The 27,910-nt window shown below is 31.7% G+C and overlaps 1 protein-coding gene across 1 annotated transcript; it reads left to right on the forward strand.

Moving 5' to 3' along the window:
• Nucleotides 1-1,544: 1,544 nt before the first annotated feature.
• On the forward strand, nt 1,545-8,231 carry SPPL2 (SIGNAL PEPTIDE PEPTIDASE-LIKE 2). Its single transcript, XM_078326508.1, has 14 exons — nt 1,545-1,958; nt 2,230-2,385; nt 2,849-2,960; nt 3,547-3,666; nt 4,802-4,953; nt 5,057-5,242; nt 5,430-5,464; nt 5,578-5,734; nt 5,949-6,002; nt 6,093-6,185; nt 6,274-6,416; nt 7,179-7,249; nt 7,665-7,748; nt 7,845-8,231. The coding sequence occupies exons 1-14, from the start codon at nt 1,806-1,808 to the stop codon at nt 7,958-7,960; spliced, it is 1,632 nt and encodes a 543-aa protein (XP_078182634.1). The 5' UTR covers nt 1,545-1,805; the 3' UTR covers nt 7,961-8,231.
• Nucleotides 8,232-27,910: the final 19,679 nt, after the last annotated feature.

Below are 27,910 nucleotides of genomic sequence, written 5' to 3' on the forward strand. Positions count from 1 at the left end.
GAGTTGAGATCAGGACCGTCCAATTTAAATCTACATAAATATTAACTAAAACGGTGTGTTATTGCAGAGGATGTAGATTTCAGGAAAATGGAATTCATATCCACTAAAATATCTCAGACTTTGAGTGTTTTTTTGGTGTGGAAAATCTCCACTGTTAAAATACGTTATGCACGAATCTCAAAGCACAAAGAATACTGCCCCTGTGCTATCCTCGAATAGACACTATACGGTCGAGTCGATCATGTAAATGTTGAGATATCTCAGAGGATACGCACTCAGAAAAGAATAAATATCTCAGATATTGGATGGGGAGACCCACTACTTTACGGTTTCAGATTAACTAAAAAACAATGACTATTCAGAATGGCTGAATGGGGCAGGGAGCTAGTATTATTTGTTCTTTGAGATTCGTGGGAGGATCTGAATCCCTCAGGAAAGGGGGGGATTCACATCCTCTCCAATACCTGATAAGGGAATCTTTTACAATTACTAGATCTGAACCGTACTTTTTAACTTGGCACGAATCTCAAAGCCCAAAAATGGGGCCCCCTACAGTGACCCGAATCCCAAGCCGGTTGATAAGTTAAATAAATTAGTATACAGTTCAATTAAATTTATTTAATAAATTTAATAAGTTAAATAAATTATAATATATATATATATATATATAGGGTCTGTCTAAATTGCTGCTGGCAGCATTTCGGCAGAGGTGCTGCCGGGGCTATATTTAGCCGTGTGATGTCCAAACAACAAATCCAAACCGTTAGATGTTTAATCTATATTATAATCTACTTGGAGACCAAATTTTACATTTTTTTGAATTTTTTTACTATATATTAAGCTGGTTTGAAAACCGCTGATTTCAGTAAATTTCTGCAGCATTGAAATCAGCGGTTTTCAAACCAGCTTAATATATAGTAAAAAAATTCAAAAAAATGTAAAATTTGGTCTCCAAGTAGATTATAATATAGATTAAACATCTAACGGTTTGGATTTGTTGTTTGGACATCACACGGCTAAATATAGCCCCAGCAGCACCTCTGCCGAAATGCTGCCAGCAGCAATTTAGACAGACCCATATATATATATAAATTTAATAAAAATATTAAATTATTTATATAGTTTCAATTAATCAACTGTATACTAATTAATTGCTTATTTGTCTATCCGTCAACCACGTATTGTTATTTACAACACTGATGTGTACGGAGAGAGATGAGACAGAGCAATAAAGCAACCCTCGTAGCGTTGCAACGCACTGTAGCAGCGATGCTTACCGAGTTACTTTCAAACCACGTCTCTTTACATTTGCAAAGATTAAACTATTATTATTATTATTATATAAATTTAATAAGTTAATTAGTATACAGTTCAATTAAATTTATTTAATAAATTATTAACTGCAAGTATTTAATAAATTTAATAAGTTAATTAGTATACAGGATCTGAATCCCTCAGGAAAAGGGGGGGGGGGGGGGGGGGGGGGGGGGGGGGCGTGTAATGAAAATAAATCAGACATTGTAGGAAGATTCTATCGATGCAATTGTACATAACTCCTTTCGCCCGTACGGACGAAGGTATGGCCGTATGGGTACAACAATGAGCTCACTTTTATTGATTTATTAAACTCGGTCTAATTCAGTGGAAATTCCGAAGAAAAGGAACTAAAATTAAATTAAAGCAAGTTCCTCAACCCCTGCATGAGCTACTTTCGCAGATCTAATTTGTCAGGTAATTACTGAAGTTTCTGCCACGAATTTTCACGGATTTGACCTTCTTCGATAATTTCTTGGGAAGGATCAACCATGGACTCGGTCCAGCGCCGCGGCGCACCGGGGACCGTGCTGCTCTTGCTTCTCCTCTCCTTAGCGCTTCCATGGCTGGCTATGGCTGGAGACACGGTCCAAGATGACGAGACTGCACCAAAGATGGTTGGATGCTCGAATAATTTCGTTCTGGTTAGTTTCTCCAGCTTGGAATCTTGATCTGTGGGATTTTTGTTTGAGTTTACTGATATAGAAACAATCATTAGCTATATGCAGGCCGGTCTTAATATCTTCCTTTTTTAGAAGAAATTGACGGACCCTTCAATTTTCCCTTTCTAAATTTAGGGGTAGTGTTTTTGTCCGTGGTTTCGTTTTTGGAACATATAAATTGCTGAACACTAATTGAATTAACAAAGTTTTTTTTATTGATTTTTGTGTGTTTGTTGCTGTTTAATTTGATCAGGTGAAAGTGCAAACCTGGGTAGATGGACATGAGGATTCTGAATTTGTTGGGGTTGGTGCTCGATTCGGTCAAACCATTGAGTCAAAAGAGAAACATGCTAATAGAACCAAACTTTCTCTGGCAGACCCTGCTGACTGCTGTACCCCACCTTCAAAGGTTCTCGCCACCCCTCCCCCTCCTCCTCCTCCCTCTCACACACCCTCTATATACTGCACTCACACACACACACACACAAATGCTCTAGTGTCGGGAAGTAATAGACGGGATGGCTTGTATTGGTACCGAAGTCAGAATGCATTCAATTCCAGTTGTCAGGGGACTGCAATTTAGTTCAATTCATCTCCGTCTGGGGTTATATTTGTTTTGGCACTGGATACCATTGAATTTGAATGAAAACATTGTAATTGGATATGGAAATTAACTTACTGGCACCAGTTCTTATCAAGCTTATAATAGATATACTAATAGTTATAAGTAGACTAAAGAATATTTTCTTTTCTTGGTTATTTTATATGAAACCATATTAAGCACTGCAACTGACAAGGTTTTGTCCAATTCTTAGCATCTAAGAGCAATCCTTTTTCCAAATGAGCTTCTGAGGGCTGTTTAAATCTGTTAGGTAGCAGGTGATGTTCTACTGGTGCACCGAGGGACGTGCAAGTTCACTGAGAAGGCGAGAGCTGCTGAAGCAGCTGGTGCTTCTGCTATTCTTATTGTTAACCACCGGAAAGGTACTGCTATGTGAAGCTAGATAAATTTGCATCTATCCACTCGTGCAATTGGAGATTTATATTGCTTTTGGTTCAGATTAGGACCTGATGTGTATTGTCAATTTCTTTAAATTTACTAGAGTCTGAGAATTATGTTGTTCAATTGTTTGGTTTGACAAAGGGTAGTAGTAAGTAGAGAGGACCTGATGAAGATGTAGTTTCTCATCCAGATTTTGATAAAAAAAAATATTACCATTTTTAAGCATTTATATGTATAGATTATAAGTATAACAATGATAAATTAGTTCATACAGCCTAGTTGGGCTGCATCACCTTGTGTCAGATCAGCTCTAGGTGTAACCTGACTCAACTGGCAATGTGATAGGACCAGTCATGTCGCAAAATGTAATCAACATTTTGCAGCTTTCTTTGTGTGTGTGTGTGTGTGTCAGATATAAAGTGGGGTTGGATATTTTGGTTCTTCTCCTATTATATCTGGTGACGGTAATATTACTGGACCATGTGGTGATATTTCTGCACTTTTAGTTCTACTTGCATTTCTTCAATTTAAACCTCCTAAATGTTTTCAATGGACAAATTCACACAGAGCTTTACAAGATGGTGTGCGACCAGAATGAAACAGATCTGAATATAAAATTAGCTGCAGTTATGCTGCCGAAAGATGCCGGTGTCAATTTAGAGAAACTACTGAAGCAAGGCCACTCAGGTTATATTTACATCCCACTTTCTTTCACAGTTCTATACTTCTATCTGTGTAGTAAAGCAAATGGAGCACAAAAAATAGTGATTAAAAAAGAAAGCACTCTAGAAAACTTGTACAATATTGATACATGTTACTAACTGATATCAGTTCTTCTAATGGGACACCCATGTCCGTAGTTGGAAATGATTTGTTTTTGCAAAATAACATATGGGATTTACATTTGACAAATCCTTTCATTGAAAGCCAACATATGAAAGAAAAGAGTTCTTCAATTTATTGAATATGGGTTATTGGAGTTGTCTGACTTGGATTCATATATGTCATTTAAAGTTAGAAGTATGTCCTTGATTTTCTTATTTAGGATTCAAAAAATTAAGTAATGTGAAACCGTACGGTAAAGAAAGAGAGAACAGATTAGTGGTATATATTATCTTGATCCTGACATCAAAAGGGTCTGGGATTAAGATACATGGTAACCATTGCGCATTAAGTTGAATGACTGGGTACTTAATTTTTTTTTTTTATATTAAATATTCCTATAAGATTTCTGTTGTAACTGCTAAATTTCAACCCATAGTAATCACTGTTGAACTCCTACTTATTATTGTTGATTGAGGCTATGGTACCATGCATAGCTCATATCGGTCCGTACTATGGATCAATATCCCAATTTTCATAGTTCAAACAGGTGATCTGAACCATTCAACATAATCTCCATATAAAAATGTAACTGTAGATCAAATTTTACATTTTTTAGAATTTTTTTTACTATTCTTTTAGATAGGTAGAAAATCACTTGATCTAAAAGTAGTGATTTTATACCTATCTAAAAAAATAATAAAAAAGTTCCAAAAATGTAAAATGTAGTCTGCAATAAATTATTAAATAGAGATTCTGCTGAACGGTTCAGATCGGCTGTTTGAACTTTTAAAATAGAGATATTGATCCATAGTATGGACCAATATGCGCTATGCATTGTGCCATAGCCTCACTCTAATAAGTAATCATTATGGCTGAATGAAATTGTTATCATGTTTCCCAAATGATCAAGAGAAAACTTCCATGGACATCTTAAACAAGAATTTGGAAATCTTCTTCTTTTTTTAGTACAACCAAGCTCATGTACACTTTATTGCAGTATCTCTCCAGTTGTATTCTCCAGAACGTCCTGCAGTAGATACGGCCGAGGTTTTTCTGTGGCTGATGGCTGTGGGCACCATTCTGTGCGCATCCTATTGGTCGGCTTGTAGTGCTAGAGAGGCTTCCATTGAGCATGAGAAGCTACTCAAGGTTTGCTTGTTTTTCTTTTTGAAGAGAGATCCTTTCTTCCTCAAATGCTTTTGTTTTATTTCTGACATGTTGATTTGCTTTTTTTTTCTTCTTTTTTTGAAAGGACGGCAATGAGACTGCTCTTGTTAATGCCCAGGCTGCTGGTGGAAGTGGTGTTGTTGATATAAGCACGCTATCTGCTATATTATTTGTTGTAGTGGCATCTTTTTTCTTGATCCTTCTTTACAAGTTAATGTCCTATTGGTTTGTCGAACTTTTGGTCGTCTTATTTTGCATTGGTGGAGTTGAGGTGCGTGTATCTTTCTACTTTGTCTTTCCTTCATATCTTTGTTTTCTTCACCTTTTGTCCTTTTTATGCTATTAAATTTCTTTCTTGCTAATTAAACATGTCATTTCATGTTTCTTTACTCCAAATCTATTACTTCTATTATTTTAAATGCCGGTACTTATCTTTATCAACCATACCTGTGTTGCAGGGCTTACAAACTTGTTTGGTGGCTTTATTATCAATGTATGTTTACCAAGTTCTTTTTTTTTCCTGCTGATTTGATTTCTGTAAATTATATGGCATCGGCGAACCTTCCAAATTCTAATTAATTTGGTGTCCTTTGTTTCCCTTTTCAGATGGTTTAAGCGTGCTGCAGAATCTTTTGTAAAAGTTCCCTTCTTCGGAGCTGTTTCTTACCTAACAGTGGCAGTCTCTCCGTTCTGCATTGTTTTTGCTGTCCTTTGGGGAATCTATCGGCGTCTCTCCTTGGCTTGGATCGGGCAAGATATCCTGGTAATCATACTATGTTACTTGTATCAAAAGAAGAAAATCATTTAAATTTCAATTGTATTGGTGAGTATCATTTCAATTGGAAATCTAAAAATAGTACCTACCATGTAAAATGGGCTGTCCGGCTCTTGTTGTGTATTCTAGTGTGACTATCCCTCAACTGCAATCACATGTGATTGTGACTATAGTTCTTCACAGTTGAATTTATACTTTGTAGGGTATTGCTTTAATTATCACCGTTCTTCAAATCGTCAGACTACCTAATCTGAAGGTAATTTCAATTCTCATTCCTCAACTTAATTTCTATTGCCGGACAATGTATCCGTAAAATAATATATTTTTTTTACTTTGTCATTTACAGGTGGGGTCTGTGCTGTTAGGCTTGGCCTTTTTATATGACATTTTCTGGGTTTTCGTCTCAAAATGGTGGTTTCATGAGAGTGTCATGATTGTGGTAAGTATAGAATGGGCATCAAAGCAACAATTTTCTTAACAAAGCAATTTCCAATGATATTACTTGAATAATTTGAATTGTTAAAAAGGTAGCGAGAGGGGATAAGACGGACGAGGATGGGGTTCCAATGTTGCTTAAGATACCACGCATGTTCGATCCGTGGGGTGGTTACAGTATTATTGGTTTTGGTGACATCCTTCTTCCTGGCTTGTTAATCGCCTTTGCATTAAGGTTACTGATCTCCTCTTAAAATTTATAATTAAAAATTATGTTATTGTTGTATATGTTCCGCTAGAATGGTGAAATGAACTATAGCCGTAATAAATTTTCCTTTTGTTTTGAAAACTTGTGGAGAAACATTAATAGACCTTGGACAATGAACTGTGTGATGTATCCATAAAATATTTGGAGGTATTGTTATGAACAAGAAGGATTAATTTAAGCCGTGCATGCGGACCAGTTCTATTTGAACAGTTTGCTTCCATGAAATTTCTCAAGCCTCTGGACCTGTTAATCTTTTTTCAACATAAAGTTGCTTCAGGTGACCGCTTAAAGAGACTATACCAAACTAAATAATATTAAAGAGAAAGGAGCCAATGCCCAAATCAGTGCAAACAAAATAAAATCTCAAATAACTATTTTTTGAACTTTTAAATAACAAAACTAATTGATTAGATATATTTTATATATCATGCAATATGCGTACATAAAAAATTTACATAATTTCAATCGATATGCACCAAGAGCTAACAAAATCATTGGATCAAATTTGGTCATTTACCAAAATGAAGCCAAAATCTAAATTTTTTTTTATATGCCTGAAAGTGAGATTATTTAAAATATATCTTACGATTTACTCCGATGACAATGGGCATTGGATCCCTCTTCAATACTAAACATAAAGCAACACGAGTATGTGGATGGTGACCTTTTATAATTCAAATAGAATTAACAGGCAGAATTCTAGTCTAAAACTCGCTATATCTTTTTCAGATATGATTGGCTTGCCAAGAAAAGCTTGCGTGGTGGTTATTTCTTGTGGACAATGGTGGCTTATGGTGCTGGTGAGGGATCATTTTTTCTTTTCTTTCGATGCTCTTTTGGACAAATCCTAAACCTCTATTTTCAAAGTTCAAATAGTTGATCTGAACCATTAAACAACATGATCTCCGTATGAAAATGTACTTGGAGACCAAATTTTATATTTTTTGGAATTTGTTTACTTTTTTTTAAACAGGCAGAAAATCATTGCTTTCGGATGGTCCATAATTTTTAGATCAATTGATTTTCTATCTATTTAAAATATATAAAATTTGGTCTCGAGTACATTTCCCTTTAGAGATCATGTTTAAAGGTTCGGATCAACTGTATGAATTTTGAAAATAGTGATATGGATCCATAGCATAGGTCGGTTCGTGATATGCATATTGCCATAGTCCCACTCTTGGAAACTTATATAGCTGTGTTCTTTTCTTTCAGGTCTACTTGTTACATACGTGGCCTTGAACCTAATGGATGGTCATGGACAACCGGCTCTTTTGTATATAGTCCCTTTCACATTAGGCAAGTTCTCTATCCATAAACGAAAAATGGAAGGCTAATTGCTAATAGGCAAAGCAAAAATCTGATTGCGCGTATTTTTATTGAACCCATTTACAGGTACCTTATTAGCATTAGGTCGAAAAAGAGGTGAGCTGAAAAACCTTTGGACAAGAGGGGAGCCTCGGAGGGTTTGCACTATGCACTCGCACTCTCAACCAACTACCACTGAGTAGAGGGCAGACTTGTAATATGCTTTGAATATAACCAGCAAATGTAAAACTTGGAATGTCATGAGTTGTTTCAAGTGTGTTGTTGCAGTATCAATACATAATAAATGATTGTAGTGTTAGTTAGGTGGACACGGGCACTGACTTTGATATGCGTTTGATTGTGAGCTAACCTTTTGTTAGTGTAATTTGTTAGGTCCTTTTGGGTATCTGATTTGTATAATATATGTATTTAAATTCTAAAGTTTTATGTGGGCTATTAATCATGTGCTGCTAATTTGTACCGATGGTACACGTATAACCCAAAGTGGGGCTTTCTAACTTTTCAGCTGGAGAGTATGTCTGCCATAAAAACAAAGATAAAGGCTATGTTGTTTCATTCTTTTTTTGGCAAATATATGTTGTTCGTTCTGTTTGGCTTTGGCTGAGATAACATCGTTTATAACTAGAAATTGCACTTGACTGCGAGAGGCACGTTTGATTACGATAGATTTGTGTTCAAAGATATTTAAGAAGGGGGAAATTGACGTGTTATTTATACGAGACAAAAATTGAATTGCACAGGGATTCGACTTAGACTCGAAAACTTCGAATATTTAAAAACAATTTGAATGTTTACTAAATATTTTTTCTTTCAATAAAATAAACATAACATGCCTTTAAATATTGTATTTCTGGGCATTTTGAATGACAAGAAAAAAAAATTATAGTGTGAGACCTCTGCGTGTGTAATGCATTATTCAAAAACAAGCTACGTCCAAAGTTAAAAGAATTTCGTATTTCTTATCACATCCTTAATTGTAAAATAATTTTGTGGCTTTCTCATCACATCCTCAATTAATTGTAAACGTCAAAAAATTGTAAAGTGTGAGTATTATGCTCTACTTCGTCACCACGAGGATCTATATATAATGTGCTAGCCACTCAATTCGATTTTTTGTGGGCTGTTTTTAGAACTTTCATATTTAAGTTGGGGAGTTTTGACGTATCATGACAATTTGTTGTGATTGAGGTGAAGAAAGATGCTCAAATTTCTATCATTTTGATATATTTTTTTTTTTTGCAACTTGACCCGCTAGGTTTATTTTATTCATACTTGAATGACATTATACTAGCAAGATTAAAAGATAATAAAACACCCTAACAACAAATATGAACCACAAATCAAATATCCTAATTTCTGCGTGTAAGGAACTTGACTCCCTTTGATATTGTCGCTTTGAGCTTCTCTCTCAATGTAAGCATGATCCGTCATCTGACATCTATCATCTGACATTTCTTTACTACAGCTGAAACAATGATTGATATAAAGAATGCAAAACCCTCACTTTGCATGGAGAAAATATTGGACGTTTGTGTTATTTAAATATTAAACAAACATGTCACGAAAAGATCTTTTAAATTTTCTATTAAGAATTTTCGAAAGATAGAAGAATCAAAACTCTATTTCGGATCACAACGACATATTGCATATCTCAATAAAGACTCAAAAGAAAAGTAAGACGTGTAGGAAAAAATAAATTTCGATTGCAGTTGGAAACACAATAGAAAAAATCATAATTACACAAAACAGATTCAATTTCATTTATATTGGTGGGGAAATGAAGTTGATATTTTATTGTTTTGTTATAATATTTTGAAATATTTCCTTAAAATATTATAGGCAATAATATATCACATGCTAAATGTCATTAGTTTTCTCCAACACCGTATATTTTGAAAATTAAGCATAAATATAAATATGTTTGTAAATATCATTTTTTTTCTGTCATTTGTGATTTTTCCTTTTAGTGAGAATTTACTCAATAGTTATAAAATATTACCAAAAGAGAATATTTAACGGACATGTAAAACGAAAATGAATCGGCTCACTCATACTGTATGCACTATTCATTCATGCTTTATTACTGATTCAAACTGCTCTTAGTTTCTAGCAACAACAATCATCATACTTTAATTGTCGCTCTCTTCTTCATGACAAATGCATTTCTGCTTGCAATTTAATGTTAGAGACAAAATAATTTAAGTCACTTTTTTTCCTAATTAAATTAATTTAAAGTTAATTTCAAAAACTTTGCAATCATGTAGGGCTGCAAATGCATCAAACTTACCTCAATTTGAGTTTGAGTTTGAATAAGATTTGAACCGAACTGGTTTGATTTGTTTCAGAATGAACTTCAATCAAACGAATTAATTGTGATTTTTTTTTCAAATTGAATTGAAGTCAATCGAATCACGAACTACAGATTTTTTTTTGGCAGCCACCGGTAGTTTATTCGTTAGTTTTCTTCACGCGGAACAAAATTTACACCGTTTTCTTTTACCTTTCACGAATTCACATTGATGAATTATGGGCCAGTCCAAAATTTCCTTACCTTTTATGACGTTGAATTGATTAAAATCACGGTATGAATCTAGTCAAATGGAACTTATTTCTATTGTTAATTTGTTACGCTGCTAAAGTATTTTCTTATTATAAGCTACCAGTATATTAACAATTTTGAGCTCCGGTATAAGTTTGGTTCCTGCATTATTAAAAATTGATGATTGAAGCCATTAGTTACATTATTTGAGATTCAAATTTAAATAGTTCACGAACCAATTTCGAACGAACTATACCCAGTTTGAGTTTGAATAAGATTTGAACGAACTAGTTTAATTTGTTTCAAAACGAACTAATTTTGAATCAATTATTTATGAACTTTTTTCAAATCAAACTCAAATTGAATCATGGACTATGAATTTTTTGTGCAGCCCTACACTCATGTGATTAATTTTCTATTGCGTTTCTCTTTCAGAAAAAAGAAAAGAAAATCATACATCCTAGATATTAAATTTCTAAGATGGATGAGCGAATAAAAATTAATATATTTGCCAACATACGTTTTGAAAGCAATTCATTAAAAAAAAATCTATTTATGAAATTATATTACATTTATAAAATTACAAATGAAATTGTTGGCTTAAGATTTAAAATTTGAATGAAATTGTCAATGCACAATGTCATTTCTTTTTAAGCAGCAAGAAAATTTCCTAGGCTTTTTTACGACAAATAATGGGCTACCTGTGCATCAAAATTGAGGAATAATTTGGGGAAAAAAACAGCAGGCTTGCAAAAATATTTAAGCCCAATGTTGAATTGTTCCTAAAATAAAGCAACCCAAGTTTGGGCTTCTTTTATTATAAATTTATAATTGTTGACTTCAAGTTTAAGAATAATTAAGTCTGAATAAATAATTGAGGAAAAGATTTTCAAATGCGTATCACTGGGGAGCAATTATATTGGGAAATAAATCTGCTACGATCCTAAGGGATTGTAGCGTCCTACGATTCCAAATCCAACATTCTATTTTTTAAGTATTACGAATCTCCATAAAAGTTATTTTTATGCACGAATCTCAAAACAAATAAAAGGTTGGATTTGGAATCGTAAGACCCTACAATCCCTGTTAGGATCGTAGCAGATTTATTTCCATTATATTGACCTATTCTGCATTAAATCTAAAAAAATGAAGTGTGTTCGACTACATATGTGTAAAATTCTCGTTGCGGTGAATATGATATTGAATTGATCAAAAGTAGAGGTAGCAAAAAAACTTGTGGCTCGTGGTCAGCATGTAGCTCGATCAGTAACAACTCGTTAGTTACTGGATTGGGCTAAAACAAGCTAGCTTCATAGACTCGGATCAGAATAAGCGAGTTTGAACTAGATCCGGTTTGTTCCGAACCAGTCCGGTTCATTAACAAACTATTAGATATATATAGTTTAATACTTTAATCGGATCCGTTCAGTACAATTTCATACGAAGATTGTGTTTAACGGTTTAGATCAACTATTTAAACTTAAAAAATAGAGATATAGATCTATAACACGGGTTGATTCGTAATATGCATATTAGCATAGCCTCACTCTTGAAAACTTACATTGTTGTGTTCTTTTCTTTTAGGTCTACTGGTTGCATACATCAATGCAGGGCCTTAAAAGTGGATGGCCATGGACAACCAGCTTTTTTTGTATATATTCCCTTTCACTTTCACATCAGGTAAGTTTTCAATCCACTTTTCTCAAAAAAAGAAGTAAAAGGAGTGAGGTTAGTACTTACTAAGTACTATGCATAGTGCACTTTGATCCATACTATATTTATATATTTTTATTTTTGAAGTTCAAATAGTTAATTTGAACCGTTCACCGTGACCTACAAATTAACATGTACTTGGAGGCCAAATTTTATATTTTTAGAATTTGTTACTATTTTTATATAAATAGAAAATCACTACTTTTGAATGGTCCATAATGTTTAAATCAAATGATTATTACATATCTAAATATTTAGATAGTAAGAAAAATTCTAAAAAAAAGATAAAATTTGGCATCCTAGTAAATTTTCATATAACGATCACGTTAAGCAGTTCAGATCATTTGAATTTTGAAAATTAAAATATATATTTATAGTACGGACTGAAATGCGCTAGTATCATAGTCTCACTCGAAGAAGAAAGAAAGACTATTTGCTAGCAAATAGGCAAGCAAAAAGCTAATTGCTTCTATTTTTATTAAATTCATTAGCAGGCACCTTATTAGCACTAGGTCAAAAAAAGGGGGAGTCGAAAAACCTTTGGACAAGAGGAGAGCCTCAGAGGGTTTGCACTATATACACATGCATTATTTTTTTTCATTTAGAAAAAGAAAAATGCATCTAAACGAAATAAACATCTTCAGTGCTGTATTTTCGAAAAACAACTCCGCCAAAGTACTGTCTAATTTCTAACCCACCAGCAGTCTCGCCACATAAGCACCACAAAAGATCTGCAATTTCAAAATTTCCTTTCCCTACACGAGAAGCGTGATTTCATTTTCTTTAAGGCAAAGATATTATATGTACAATGTTCTGTTATGCCGTGCTCTGATTAATTCTTGAATTTTTTTTAAATAATTACCTAAAATAAATTGTAATCATTGATATGAAAAGAGTTATATGGATTATTAGAAAAGACAGATAAATTGATTTACAGGTGCATGGGCAATTTAGAAAAGACAGATAAATTGCCTATTTAAAATAACTAAAAATGAAAAACAAATAAAATACACGATCTCAACAAATAATTAGTTCACCTCTGCAACACTTCAACCACATCGCAGTCTCTTCTTTGATATCCTGTGCCAATAACCACGGAGGTTTCCACTGGCGACCAAAAATACATGCATTTCGCTGCTTCCATACTCCCCAAAGAACAGCCATAATACGAGTCATCCAGACCCGTTTTGATTCTTTTGTCAACACTTTGTATCGGCTCCATGATACTTCCCACAGCCTATCCACCGATTCATCCAACTGCACTAGTTGACCCATACAAGACCATACTTATCTAGCATAATTACATTGGAAAAATAGATGGAAAGTAGTTTCTGCCAAGTTCGTAGAGCACATCACACAAGCCAAAATGAAGAAAAGTAATTGAAGTAATAATATCAAAGTAATTGAATTCAAAATGAAGAAAAGCCGGTCATCCGACTATTAATATAATGATGTATGAGTAAATCGGTTCATAATAGAATATATTAATATAATGTAATTCATGATAGAACAAATTATGAATCACTGATCATTTGACTATTAATTACAGATCTTCAATAGCGCTTCTGTGACAGAACTGTCAGCGGATCAGAAATTGGCTCCGAGAAAATTTTCCACCCTCCACCGAGATACTGTTTCGGTGGAGTTGTTTTTCGAAAATTTAACATCAACGATACTTGTTTTGTTTTAATGCATTTTTCTTTTTCTAAATAAAAAAAAAAGAAAAAATCCATATGCTGCAGTGCTGCACTCTCAACCAACCGAGTAGAGGGAAGACTTGTAATATACTTTGAATATAACAAGCAATTGTAAAACTTGGAATGTCATGAGTTGTTTCAAGTGTATTGTTACAGTATCAATACGTAATTTGACTTTGATATGCGTTTGATTGTGAGCTAACCTTTGTTAGGTCCCTTTTGGTATCTGATTTGTATAATATATGAATGTAAATTCTAAAGTTTAATTTATGTGGGCTACTAATTTTGTACCGATGCTACACTTGTAGCCTAAAATATTGCTTTATAACTTTTCAGCTGTCTGCAATAAACAAAAATGAAGACTATGATGTTTCATTCTGTTCGGCTTTGGCTGAGGATTACATCATCTGTAACTAGAAGTCGAATTTGACTCTGAGAGGCATGTTTCATTGCATATATAGGTTTGTGTTCGACGATTTTCAAGAAGATGGAAATGACGTCTTATGTAAATGAGACTAAAATTGAATTGCACTGAGATATGACTTGAGAATCAAAGACCTTTCAATATTTAAAAACAAGTAAACAAGTTGAATGTCTACTAAACGTTTTTCATTTAATAAGAAAATAAACATAAGAAGTCTTCAAATTTGGTTTTTCGGGCCATTTTGTATGTCTAAAGAAAAAACTATAGTAGCGTCTAAAGCATTATTTTAGAACAAAATAGTCTGAAGTTGAAGATTTTCATTAATTTATTCATCACATTTTTAATTAACAATATCAATTTTAAAAAATCTTCTGGCTTTGTTTCGTCTTTGACAAGTTGGGTTGCGGCAATCTCAAACTGACGAGTATCTCTGTATAATGGGTTAATCACTCAATCTTATTTTTGTGAGGATTTTTTAGAACTCTCATATTCAGTTAGCGAGTTTTGGATACTAAATAAATTTGTGGTGATTGGAATAGAGAAAGACACTCAAATCTCTATCGTTTTAAGCTTAATTTTTTTTACACATGTAAAACAATGATCGATATGAAGAAATGTGGAACCTTTCATTTACTAAACGAAGATATTGAACATTTTTGTGTATATGTCACAAAAATATTTAATAAATTTTCTCTCGAGAATTTTGAAAAGATAGAAGAATCAACACTCTATTTCATATCTTAATAAAAATTTGAAGGAAAAGTAAGACTGTATAGAAAATAACAAACCTTTTGTTGTGGTTGGAAACACAAATTTAACAAATTATAGTTGCTCAAAACAAATATAACTCAATTTACATTTCTTAATAAATAAAGTTTATATTTTCTGGTATTTTATAAAGGATTGATATCATTCCATAAAATATTATAGATAATAATATATCTCATACTAAATTTATTAAGTTTTCTCCAACATCATACTATTTGAAAATTAGGCAAATATGTCTAACATAAATATCGTTCCTTTTTTTTTATCTTGTAATGTAGGTCTTTTCAAAAACTCTTTTACTTAACGAACGTGTAAAAAAAAAAAAAAATCTGCTCACTCATGTTGTATGCATTTTAATGTTTCATGCGGTAGTGATTTCAAACTACCCTTGCTATCAAAAACAGTAATCATTTTTTAATTGAAGCTCTCTTTGTCATGACAAATGCATTTCTGTTTGTAATGTAATGTGAGAGACTTAAAAAAATTGCCTGCCCCCCCCCCCCCCCCCCCCCCCCCCCCCCCCCCGCCTCCTAAGAATGACATCCTTTTTAAGCAGCAATAAATTTTCCTAGGCTTTTTTTAGGCAAATAATGGGCTTACCTTTGCATCAAAAATGACGAACAATTTGTATATATATAAAAAGAAGAAGAAGGCCTTGCAAAAATAGTCGGGCCCAAGGTTGAGTTGTTACTAAAGTAATCATTAATCCGAGTTTTGGGCTTGTTTTATTCTAATTGTTTACTTTCAAATTCAAGAACAATCGAGTCCGAATAAATAATTCTGGAGCGATAAAAGAAAAGGTTTGAAGTGTGTTAAGTTACTAAATAGTTCGACTAGTATAACATTGATGTTATATGATATTAATTTTAAAATTGATTGAATAGACTTCAAACGACTAATTCAAACCGTTTAAATCGATTTACTTTATGAGTGATGCGTTTACAGGAAAAAAAATTATATTTTCGAGTTATTTTAGTATCAAATCAAGCGGTAAAAATATTAAAAAAATAAATGTATTAAAATTAACTTACAAACTCACACATTTGACCGCTTGACTTGATACTAAATAAATTTGAAAAATTTAAATTTTTGCATGTAAACACAACTAATAAAGTAAATCGGTTTGAACGGAACAGTTTTGATTCACCATTTGAAGTTAATTCGATAGATTTTAGAGTTGGTGTTATATAGACTGAAATGACACTGATGTTATACTAGCCAGGCTCGTTACTAAATGTAAAATGCTCGTTGCTGTCATATGATATTGAATTGATCAAAAGTGTGTCAATTGTGAATTTATACAGAATACAATTAAAGTTCTTGAACATATTTTTGCTGATATCCATCTTATTATATAGTTATATGTAACGAAAGACTTGCAATAAATTTTGGTACACAAATAAACGAGATACTCAATATTTACTACAATTTTGTGATTAGTCAATTCTAACTTTTGCCAGGTTAGGAAAAAAGAGAATTCATTGCTGCGTATTTTAAGATAATTTATTACAGAAGCAAATTGCTAAAGAAAATTATCTAATTAATTTTTATTCGTCCGTTGTTTTTGTTTTGTATTTAAAGTGCTCGGCAACATTTACAAATACATGAAATTTTATTCTGTATTTTATTTATTTCTTAAAAAAATGTTTATTTTTATAAATAATAAAGTTTTATCAACATATTTTTTCCAATGTATATCTAATATGTATTGGTAATGAGCAAAGTAAGCAATCTGATTGAGAGTCGAACTGCAATATTAGAAGAGAAATTGACATTTTAAGAGAGAACAACATTTTATTTTAAAAGTCCGATCTTAATTTAAGAACTACGATCGGAAGTTCAAATTTTATCTTTCCTTTTTATTAAATTCACAAATCGGCGTATATTATTTTTAAACCCAGAAAGGTTCCTTTGTGTTTTGTAGATTTAATTTCACGAGAGAGCTCATTTTTTTTCATTTTAAATATTTTGCTATTTATGTATTGACATTCACTTAGTTATTGTATCGAATTACATAAAAAATATTTTATTAATCTTAATAACTCAAAAGTTAACTCAAAAGTGTTAACAGCGGTATACTAACTTTTTTGCTCTCTGATTTAGGTATTATCAAAAGATTAACCATGTCAATAATATTATGTTTTTCGTAATTTTAATACAAGTCATCCTTGTAATAATAATGTAATTAAATAAGTACATATGTTTTGCAAGTTTGGCATCAATACTATGTTTCTAATCATAACTAACTATTACAAACAGGGGCGGAGCCAGACTTTCAAATTATGGAGGTCAAAAATATACGGGAGTCAATCATATAAAGTTTTTGTATATAGAATGGGGATCAATTTTATCTAACATTATATTTTACTCAAAATTACATACAAATCATGTATAAATAATAAAAAAATAAAAAAATGGAGGTCGATTGACCCCATTTATCCTTCTTATCTCCACCACTTATTACAAATTTCAACACATATTCGAAAAAGAAAACAAGAACCGTAGGACAACACATATTTTTTGTTCCAGTTGGAACCACAAATGGAATAAATTATGGTTTCACAAAATTGATGAAATTCCATTCATATTGTTTGGAAAACGAAGTTAGCATTTTATCTTTTTTTAATAATATATTTTTATAATTATGTTAAATATTCTAGATAAAAATATATCTCATACTAATTTTAATAAGTTTTCTCCAATATTTTACTACTTCAAAATTAAGCATGATTATAATTTTTTTTTTTTGGGCATCTGTAATTTTTCTTATTGCTTGCTAGAGAACTCTCAATCAGTCAATCTACTCGATAGTTGTAATATTACCAAAAGAGAATATACAGGCATACCAAAAGAAAATCAATCAGTTTAATAATTCTGTAGGCCTTTTAATGTAGAAAGTTGTCATTATTTAGAGAAAATGAATCGGCTCACTCTGTCACTCATGATGTATGCACTTCATTATTGTTTCATGCGTTACTGATTTCAAACTGCTCTTAATTTCTAAATTCTAACAACAACAATCATCATACTTTAAGGGGGGATTTCACATATACCCCTCAAAAAATTCAATACATATTTCCCCCTCTAAATTTTAAAATTATATATTTCCCCCTCTAAACTTCAAAAACACTCACATATTTATCAATTTTATTGTCTTTTATATTAAAACACATTCTAAATTCATAAAATACCAATTTTACCCTTTTATTAAAAAGCATAAAACGTTCATCTGACTCCAATTTGAATCTGAAAAGTTCCTCTACTGTCCGAATTGCTTTAAGATTGTGCGTGCTAGGTCAACACGTTCTTGAAGTGAACATGCACGTATATTGAAGCAATGTGCACATATCATAATGCAATGCACACAGATCAAAATTGCTTTAAGATCCATGTGCGCTAAATCAGCACGAATCTTGAAGCGAACACGCATAGATTTTATTGTGACGGCGCGAATCAGACGATAGAGGAACCCTTCAGATTTAAATTTGAGTTCGATGAGCCGTTTTATACTTTTAATAGAGGGTAAAATGGGTATTTTATAAATTTAGAATGAGTTTTAATAGGAAAGACAATAAAATGGACAAATATGTGATTTTTTGAAGTTTAGAGGGGGAATACGTAATTTTAAATTTTAGAGGGGGACATACATAATTTTGAAGTTTTTGAGGGGTAAACGTGAAATTCCCCCATACTTTAATGTTCGCTCTCTTTGTCATGACAGATGTATTTCCGCTTGCAATATAATGTTAGAGACAATATAATTTAAGTCAATTTTTTCTCTCAAATTAAAATTAATATAAAGTTAATTTCAAAAACATTGTATTCATGCTGTTAATTTTGATTGCTTTTATCGTTCAAAAAAATTTTAAAAAATACTATACATAAGATGGATAAGAAAATATAAATTAATATTTTTGTCAACGTGACGTTTTGAAAGCAGTTCATAAAAAAAATCTTTTTATTTAGAAAACTATCTTACATTTTTCAAATTACAAATAAAATTGCCATTTAAGATTTGAAATTGGAATGAAATTCTCGGTGCCCAAGGACATACTTTTTCACCAGAAAAAGAAATGTCCTGGGTTTTTTTACGGCAAATAATGCTCTACTTGTGTATCAAAATTAAGGAACAATTGGAAAAAAAAAAAAAAACAGAAAAAAGGCTTGCAGAAACATTTAAGCCCAAGGTTGAGTTGTTCCTAAATAAATACAATCCGAGTCTGGGCTTGTCTATTCTAATTGTTTGCTTCAAGTTCAAGAACAATTAAGTCCGCATAAATAATTGAGTAAAAGATTTTCAAATGCGTATAATTGATGAGCAATTAAGTTGACCTATTATGCATCAATTCTCAAAAAAAAAAAAAAAAAAAGGAAAAAGGAAAAACCTATTATGCCTCAAACGTTTAATCTTTTGTTATCACATTGAATTACAGAAAAATTATTCCATTAATTGTCAAACTTTGTTGCTCCCTGATTTGGGTGCTACCAAGAAATGAACTAGATCATTTGTATTAAGTTTTTCATAATATACTGAGTGGTCCTCGTAATAATCATGTAACTAAATAAGTACATATACTTTGCAAGTTTGGCAAGTAGTGAGCACAGTGTTCTAAATAGCTAGTTATAGCAGCGCTATAGCCATACTATAGCTTTTCCGGACCTATAAGATAAAAGTGCGCTAACTCAGCTACAACCACTATAGCTATAATAGTTGACCGTTATTACCGCTATGCTACATGGGGTTTTTTTTTTTGCAATTTATATGGGCTTCTGTACTTCTATTTTTATTTCTAATGCTACATGATCTTCTACAATAAGTATGCTAAACCAAACTATGTGCTTCTATTTTTATTTGTGATTTATTCTCTCATTCTATATCGAGAAATATTCAAATATTAATTCTTCATTTTGATTGCTCTTCGTATAGTATTAATTTGTAAAATTATTATCGTTCATTTCAATTGAAAGCTAATTTTGATTATTATTATTACATGTATATTGACTTCATTTTAACTCCATAAGACAAAAAGTATGTTCGTATGGTTCTTCTACAATATGTATATTGACTTCATTTACCTATAAAATTAATTACTCTTTGTCTATTATAATATGTAATACTATGAAGTATGAACTATTAAATAATGTAACTTTTTAGATTTTTTTTCCTTCTTATTTGCGTAATTGATAAAAAGTATAGACTTAGATTAGTTGTCATTTAGTTGTTACCTTAATTTTCCAATATTGATTATGTTGATAATTAGTATACCAATTTTTTTATTTATATCCAAAAAATAAATCAAATTACAAAAAATAACCACTTCGGCGTTGAATTTCGAAAACTACCCAATCCGGTTACCCAATTCCCGGATTAGTAAAATGGGTCCGGTTATTGGTTAACCGGAAATGAGCAAAATTTTTGGTATGGTATATGTCCGGTTAATGGTGCACCAGTTTTGTGTTTTGTGATTTTTTTTTAAAACAGAATTTTTTTTTGTATTAAAATATTAGAAATATTGAATATATTTCTTTGAAAATAGATGGAATACAATATAATTTGATTTATTAGAAAGACTGCAACAAATAATCCGAATCAATATTTTTCAGGTCGGATTTTTCACGGCTGTAAGAAAAATTAATATATTTCTTTATGTGTTATTGGAAAAAAAATAAAAATGCTTAGATTCCGAGTTATTGATCCCGGTTCAAAAGTCACTTCTAGGTAATCCAGAAAATATTATGATCTTTCTAGTACATTTAATTTATTAAAAGTTGTATTTATTTTGAGAATTATTTTTGAATAACAATCATTAAATAAATTAAAGTTTTTTTTTTCAAAATAGATACAACTTTTAATAAATTAAATGTACTAGAAAGATCATAATATTTTCTGGATTACCTAGAAGTGACTTTTGAACCAGGATCAATAACTCATAATCTAAGTATTTTTATTTTTTTCCAATAACACATAAAGAAATATATTAATTTTTCATACAACCGCGAAAAATCCGACCTGAAAAATATTGATCCGGGTTATTTGTTGCAGTCTTTCTAATAAATCAAATTATATTGTATTCCATCTATTTTCAAAGAAATATATTCAACATTTCTAATATTTTAATACAAAAAATAAAAAAATAAAAATTTCTATTTAAAAACAAAAAAAAAACACAAAACAGGTGCACCATTAACCGGACATATACCATACCAAAAATTTTGCTCATTTCCGGTTAACCAATAACCTGACCCATTTCACTAATCCGGAAATTGGGTAACCGGAAAAAAAAAATCCGGTTACTGAGTAACCGGATTGGATAGTTTTCGAAATTCAATGCCGAAGTGGTTCTTTTTTGTAATTTGATTTATTCTTTTGATATAAATAAAAAAATCGGTTAGTATAAATATAAAATATAAAATTTGAAAAGAAAAAATCACTATTATGATATTTTCCGTTATAGTTACGCTATTCGCAATATTTTTTTTTTATCTCCCCGCTATATCGCTATAATTGCTATTTAGAACTTGAGTGAGCATGATTATATCTAACTTTGAAATTTGCATCTAATTTCCGAGATTGCTATAAAACGACAAGAAATTTCATTTGAGGTCAGAAGTTCATCTAGCAAAACAAATAACAGCAAATAAACGTGCATAAAAAATAGCGATTGTCAGTATATTACGTTGCAACAGTTCACTGGACAGTTAAATAACAGTGACATGACACGTGTCAATCCATAAAGGATTTGGCGGTCCAGTTAATTGTCCAAAATGTCCTTCGGTTCATGGAACTCTTATAGACCCTTTTTTGATGATTCACATTTCTATCTTATTTCTAATTTAATTCCTTTGAATGGAAATATGGAATAAATAATTAGGATTATCAACTTTGCTTGATTTCTAAGGCTGGATGTGTTGTGTGGGGTCCACTGAGAAATCATCATATGTGGTAAGCAACAAAAAGGAGGTTAGCCTAACTATTATTTTTTGTTTCCTTCGGATAGCAATTAGTGCAATGGCCCCACTTGCCACTTATCATTAAGTGGCCTAATCTTCTTTTGTTAGTAGAACAAATGATGGGAAAAAACTATATTTTTTAAAAACAAATGATTCTTTTTAAAAAAAAAAAATGATTCTTTAATCGGACAATTTTTGTGGTACCTTTTTGCTTGAGACAGAGACTTTTTTAGCTTTAGATATATTTCTATTTTTGTAAGAGGTATTGAATATACTTTAAATTGGAAAAATATCGGCTATAATTAGAATAAGTGTTTTCGTTGAGATTTGTGCACGAAAAAAAATCCGAACAGATGTAATTGAAATAACAAAGTCTTGTTATTCCAATAATAACCCTTCAATTTTGTTGAAATTCGCATAAAAAAAAGTGTCTTCGTTGAGATACGCACACGGAAAAATCTTAACGGCTATAATTAGAACAACAAGGTCATGTTATTCCAATGGAATAACAGCCGATCTTTTTCCCTTTAAATTAGTTTATAAGTTGAGGAGACAGGAATTCATCAGTTATTCAGAGTTGCTAATTAGACAATTAGTAATGGCTAATAATCAAAACTTCAAAAAAACACTTAACGAGAAAACAAAGCAATTGTTTCACTGATTCACATTTGTAATCATTCCTTTCATTTTCTTTTCTTACAAAACTAGTAAATAACCAACATCTCTGAACTCTGATGTCATGTGAATAAAAATTGGAGGCCATACCTCCATATTTTCTTAAAAAATAAAAATGAAAAGTCACTTCCTGATTGTGCTTCTAAGAAAAGAAATAGTAGCCAGTAGGGACATCTTTGCAACTTTTGTCCTTAGTCCTTTCTGTTCAAGACTGAGAACTTTTTATTTTTTCTAGGGTTTTGACCAAACTCGCAGAGAACATTAGTGGTTCTCTTTGTAGACACGTAAGAGAGACTAAGATTGCCGATTTTTTTTAAAATAACCACATAATAAATAAATTTATTAAAAATAACCACATTTGAACTGAATTTATAAAAATACCCAGGCCGCTAATAATATCCGCGCTCCGGGCTTTAAATTACAGATCTGCCACACGAATCTTGAAGCAAACCCGCGGCCCGACCCTTTAATTTCATATCCGAAACACAAATCTTGAAGCAACCCTTCTTCTCCAAACCCTCCCCCCGTGCTCTCTGTCCGCCACTGGCCCCTTGCTCCGCCGAATCCCACCCGCCACCTCTCTCTTGCTCCGCCAAACCCTACCCGTCGCTATCTTCTTGCTCCGCCCTACTCCATTGTTGCTCCGCCCCGCTCGGTTCTTCCCTTCCTCTCTAATTTGCAAGGCGGCAGTGGTGGCCGGTGAACCAGCAGAGGCGGCTGATCATATCGAAGTCTCGATTTTCTATTCTTAATTTGTTAGTTTCCTCTTTCAATTAGTTTAGTTTGATTTTCCTCTTAATTTGTTAGTTTAGTTTGAATTTTTATTGCAATAAAAAAATTGGTGGTTTGAGGTTGAAAATATTGTAGAATTAGATATAGGGGGTGTGTATTCAGATTCGTGCTAGATTATAACTGACGACTCAGATCTCATTCTACTCAGTTAGGTATTGCACTAAGTATGCATGTGGGGTTACCATGGTTGATTTTTCTGACATGGTTGATTTACACATTATATATTGGAATATATGGATTTTTTCTGACATGTTTGATTTATTTGTGAAGAATTATAGTATAGCATTTGTGCTTTCCTGCGTGATTAATTGCCCCTGTAAAATTTAGTAAAATTGACTTGTAATTGTGCATTTTTTCTGAGATGGTTGATTTATTTCTCACATGGTTGATTAATTGCCTTGTAAAGTTTAGTAAAATGCTATACTGTAAAGTTTAGGGATGTGCATATTTATTAAAAGAGTGAGGCTATGATAATATGCATATTACAGATCGACCTGTGCTATGGATTCATATCTCTATTCCAAGTCGAAATAGTCGATCCAAACCATTTAAAATGATCTCTCTATGAAAATGTATTTGCATACCAAATTTAACATTTTTTTTCAGAATTTGTTTAGATAGGTAAAAAAACACTGTTTGTGAATGGCGGTAATTAATTTTTGTACCTATCTAAAATAATAGTAAAAAATTATAACAAATGTAAAATTTGGTGTCCAAATATATTTTCACATGAAGATCATGTTGAATTGTTCAGATCGACTGTTTGGACTATATAAATAAAGATAAAGAGTCCATAATGCGGACCATTGTGTAATATGCATATGAGATCAGTTGTGCATTACTATTACCTACTGAGATAATCCAATTTAGATGGAGCGTTAAGATCTTGTGAGCCATTTTTTTTCTTCGAAAGAACATCTAAGGAATGTAATTTGTTCTATATAGTATTCTCCTAGAGACTGAATTTATAAAATGTTTCATTTAGATGAGGACGGTATCCGTTTTCTTTATGAAGATGTCTATTACAAACTCTCATTTAGAGCTTTTTTTTAATAATTTGGGAGTCAATGATGAGCTCATTAACTATTTTTGTAAAATTAAAATAAAACCATAATTTGTTTGTATTTTAGGAAACATGAGTTTGTATTTTTTTTTTTTAATATCTCACGGTCTGTTTTGAGATTTTGTATGAAACTTCACAGTCTTGTTCTATGAAGTCAAGAATGCATGTCGGTAAATTTTCATGATTTTTGAAGGTGTTTTGATATGTTAACCAGAGGTGCAAAGTTGGGCTCAGAAGCACTCCTTCAGCAGTTCGGGCAAATTTTGAGAGCCGATGTCTCACGATCTGTTTTGAGATTTTGTATGAAACTTCACAGTCTTATTCTATGAAGTCAAAAATGCATGTCGGTAAATTTTCATGCTTTTTGGAGGTGTTTTAATATGTTAAGCAGAGGTGCAAAGTTGGACAAAAAATTCCAAAAAAACATTATTTTCCAAATTCCAAACTCTAAAAAAAAAAAAATCCGGGCAGGAGAAAATATCCGCGCTCGGAATAAAAAATTAAATTTTTTTTTTTTGGGGTACGAATTTTTTCTCCGTGGCCCGGTTTGGCTATTTTTAAAAATTTGGCTGAAATCTGGTTATTTTTAATAAAATATTTTTTTTGGAGGGTATTTTTAAAAAAATCGGCAAGACAGTACTCTAGTTTTTAAAATATGATATAATTTTATATTAATTTAGATTGCAAATATGATCTTACCTCTTTAAATATCACAGTAAAACTAGTGTTTGGTAAATGCCCTCGGGGGCTCAACCCGGACCGGTCCGCCCGTGCCCGTGTCCCGACCGAACCGTGCCCGTGCCACGGGTATGCACGGGTACACGGGCACGGGTATTAAACAGGCCGGACCGGTTTTTTGGGAAAATACCCGTGAGAACCCGGACCCCCTTTCTCGTAACCCGTACCCGTGACGCCCGTGTCCGTGGCAGATTTTTTTTTTTTTTTTACTTTTGGTCTAAAATTCAAAATTTAAACCCAAATTCCCCCATTTCTGTTTTTTAAATACTGTTTTTTAATTTCTGTTTTTTAATTTCTGTTTTTTTTAATTTTGTTTTTCTTATTTTTGTTTTTTATTTTTGTTTTTTAAATTCTGTTTTTTTATTTCTGTTTTTTTATTTCTGTTTTTCTTATTTCTGTTTTTTTATTTCTGTTTTTCTTATTTCTGAATTTTATTTCTGTTTTTTTTGTATTTCTGTTTTTTTATTTATGTTTTTCTTATTTATGTTTTTCTTATTTCTGTTTTTTATTTCTATTTTTCTTATTTTTGTTTTTTTATTTTTGTTTATTTTATTTTTGTTTTTTATTTTTGTTTTTTTTATAAAAAAAATCGGATCCAGTCCCGGACCGCCCGGTCCCCCGTACCCGGACCGTCCTGCCCCCGATCCCGTGACGGGTACGAGTATTAAACGGGCAGGGCAGGATTTTTGAAAAAAAAACCCGTGATGCCCGGCCCGTTTTGCCCGTGTGCCCGTGACTGTGGCTACCCGTGCCCGTACCCGGGTTTTGCCCGGACCGCCCAGCCTGGCCCGTTTACCAAACACTAAGTAAAACCAAAGAAATTGAGCTCTTTTCTTAAGACAGGACAAGACATATCAACCAACATGAAAATTTTTGAACCGTTGATTTTTTTTATCACCTCAATATTTTCGCAGTAACAAAAGTTTTACGAGTAAATTGCGTCCAATCACTCAACTTATTTTAATATTTACGAGAGATTTTATATTCTGATTTTTAATATGTGAGTTTTTATATAAAAAAAATATTATCTTTGTTATCATAGTAAATTTTAATGGAGGTCCCTAAACTTAGCCATTTATCACAAATTAGTTACTCAAGTTTGATTTGTTTCTTTCTAGTCACTTAACTTTGTTATTTGTTCCAATTAAGTCACTCTATACTTTTACATTCAAAATCTCAATGGAACATTCTCATTATGTCCAAAATATTAATGAAATATACTCATTTTGTTCAAAATACTAACGGAATGAGCATATTCTGTCCAAAATACTAACATAATGAGCATATTTTGTTAGCATTTTGTACATAAAAGTATAGAGTGACTTGATTAGAATAAATGACAAAATTGAGTGACTACAAATAGACAAATCAAACTTGAGCAACCAATTCGTGACAAATGACAAAGTTTAGTGGCCTCAAGCAATATTTACCCTTGTTATTAGATTAAAGGCAAATTTACTAAAAAACTAATTCTCACATTAACGAAAGTTATGATCATTTACATTATTAGCATGCTTTTAAAACCAGTGTTGTAAATAACGGTATGCGGTCGTTAGACGGACGGAGTACCACCAAGCGATTAATCAGTATGCGATCGATTAACCATAATTATGAGGACAATTTAACGTTTTTATTAAATTTATGTATATATATCTAATTTATTTAACTCATTAAATTATCAAATAAATTTAATTTAACTTATTTCTATTATTATAACATGAAACTACGCTTATTTTTTCTCAAGGCATAAGCACTTTACATGTGTAAGTAGCACATTTATTTAATGAAAAAAAAATCAAGAATTAAGTTTTTTCAAATGCTAATAACATATTATTTGAAAGAAATGAAACATTCCAATATGAAATCACTAAATTTAGTTTATAATAACAACTTAGTTTTATAAATAAATATGAACTAATTAAAAAAAATACATCAATAAGTACAAAAAATATATGGTATATAAATAACGAAAGAATTAATCAATTTCAAAGTAAGTAAGAAGAAAAACATATATTAAAAATATTGGATGTATGCCCAAGCACAAATAAAACTACAATACAAGATTTATAAAACTTATTATCACACACTATCACAGAAAAAAAAAGAATCAATGTGAAAATAAATATTCACTGGAATAAATTAGAATAAACAAAAATAAACGGTAATAAACGGGAATAAACGGAAATAAACGGACAATTAAACGGTAAAATGACCGATTAATCGGAAAAATGACTAATTAATTGTTTTCATCTGCAAACAGACATCCGTTAAGTATATTCGTAATATTTTGACCACCATTAATGATTAAACAGTCGTTTAATCGATTGTTAAGACCCTTTCTTACAACACTGTTAAAAACACATTCGATGAAATTATAATACGACAAAGTGATCATTCAATGATTTCACTTCTAAACGGAATAAAATGAACATCAAATCTTAATATACATTTTAATTAAGATATATTTTCTAAATTTCGAAAGTCCATATAATTCATTTATATACTTAATAATCATTATCCAATAATAACGATAGGGCATAATAATAGCACCTATAACACGAGAACAAAACAACATATAACTACTTATATACTACAAAAAATAAACGCAATAAACTAGTTCTTAAATACTAGATAAATCTCACCATAATAGTTTTCAATATGATTGTACAGTCTTGAAAGATCTCTAGTTTTGAGACTCTTGTATACCTTTAAAAGATATCCTTTTAGTTAAATTAATTAGAGCTGCCAGAATTATTTATTTAGTACAAAATA

This window comes from Carex rostrata, chromosome 25 (assembly GCF_964058835.1).
Source record: "Carex rostrata chromosome 25, lpCarRost1.2, whole genome shotgun sequence".
Classification (NCBI taxonomy): Eukaryota; Viridiplantae; Streptophyta; class Magnoliopsida; order Poales; family Cyperaceae; genus Carex; species Carex rostrata.

Bases quoted from the DNA above. Each gene is read 5' to 3' on its own strand.
- SPPL2 (XM_078326508.1), top strand. From the start codon at position 1,806: ATGGACTCGGTCCAGCGCCGCGGCGCACCGGGGACCGTGCTGCTCTTG. The intron at 5,243-5,429 runs GTGCGTGTATCT...CCTGTGTTGCAG, and splicing joins TTTGCATTGGTGGAGTTGAG to GGCTTACAAACTTGTTTGGT. The intron at 6,417-7,178 runs GTTACTGATCTC...TATCTTTTTCAG, and splicing joins TTAATCGCCTTTGCATTAAG to ATATGATTGGCTTGCCAAGA.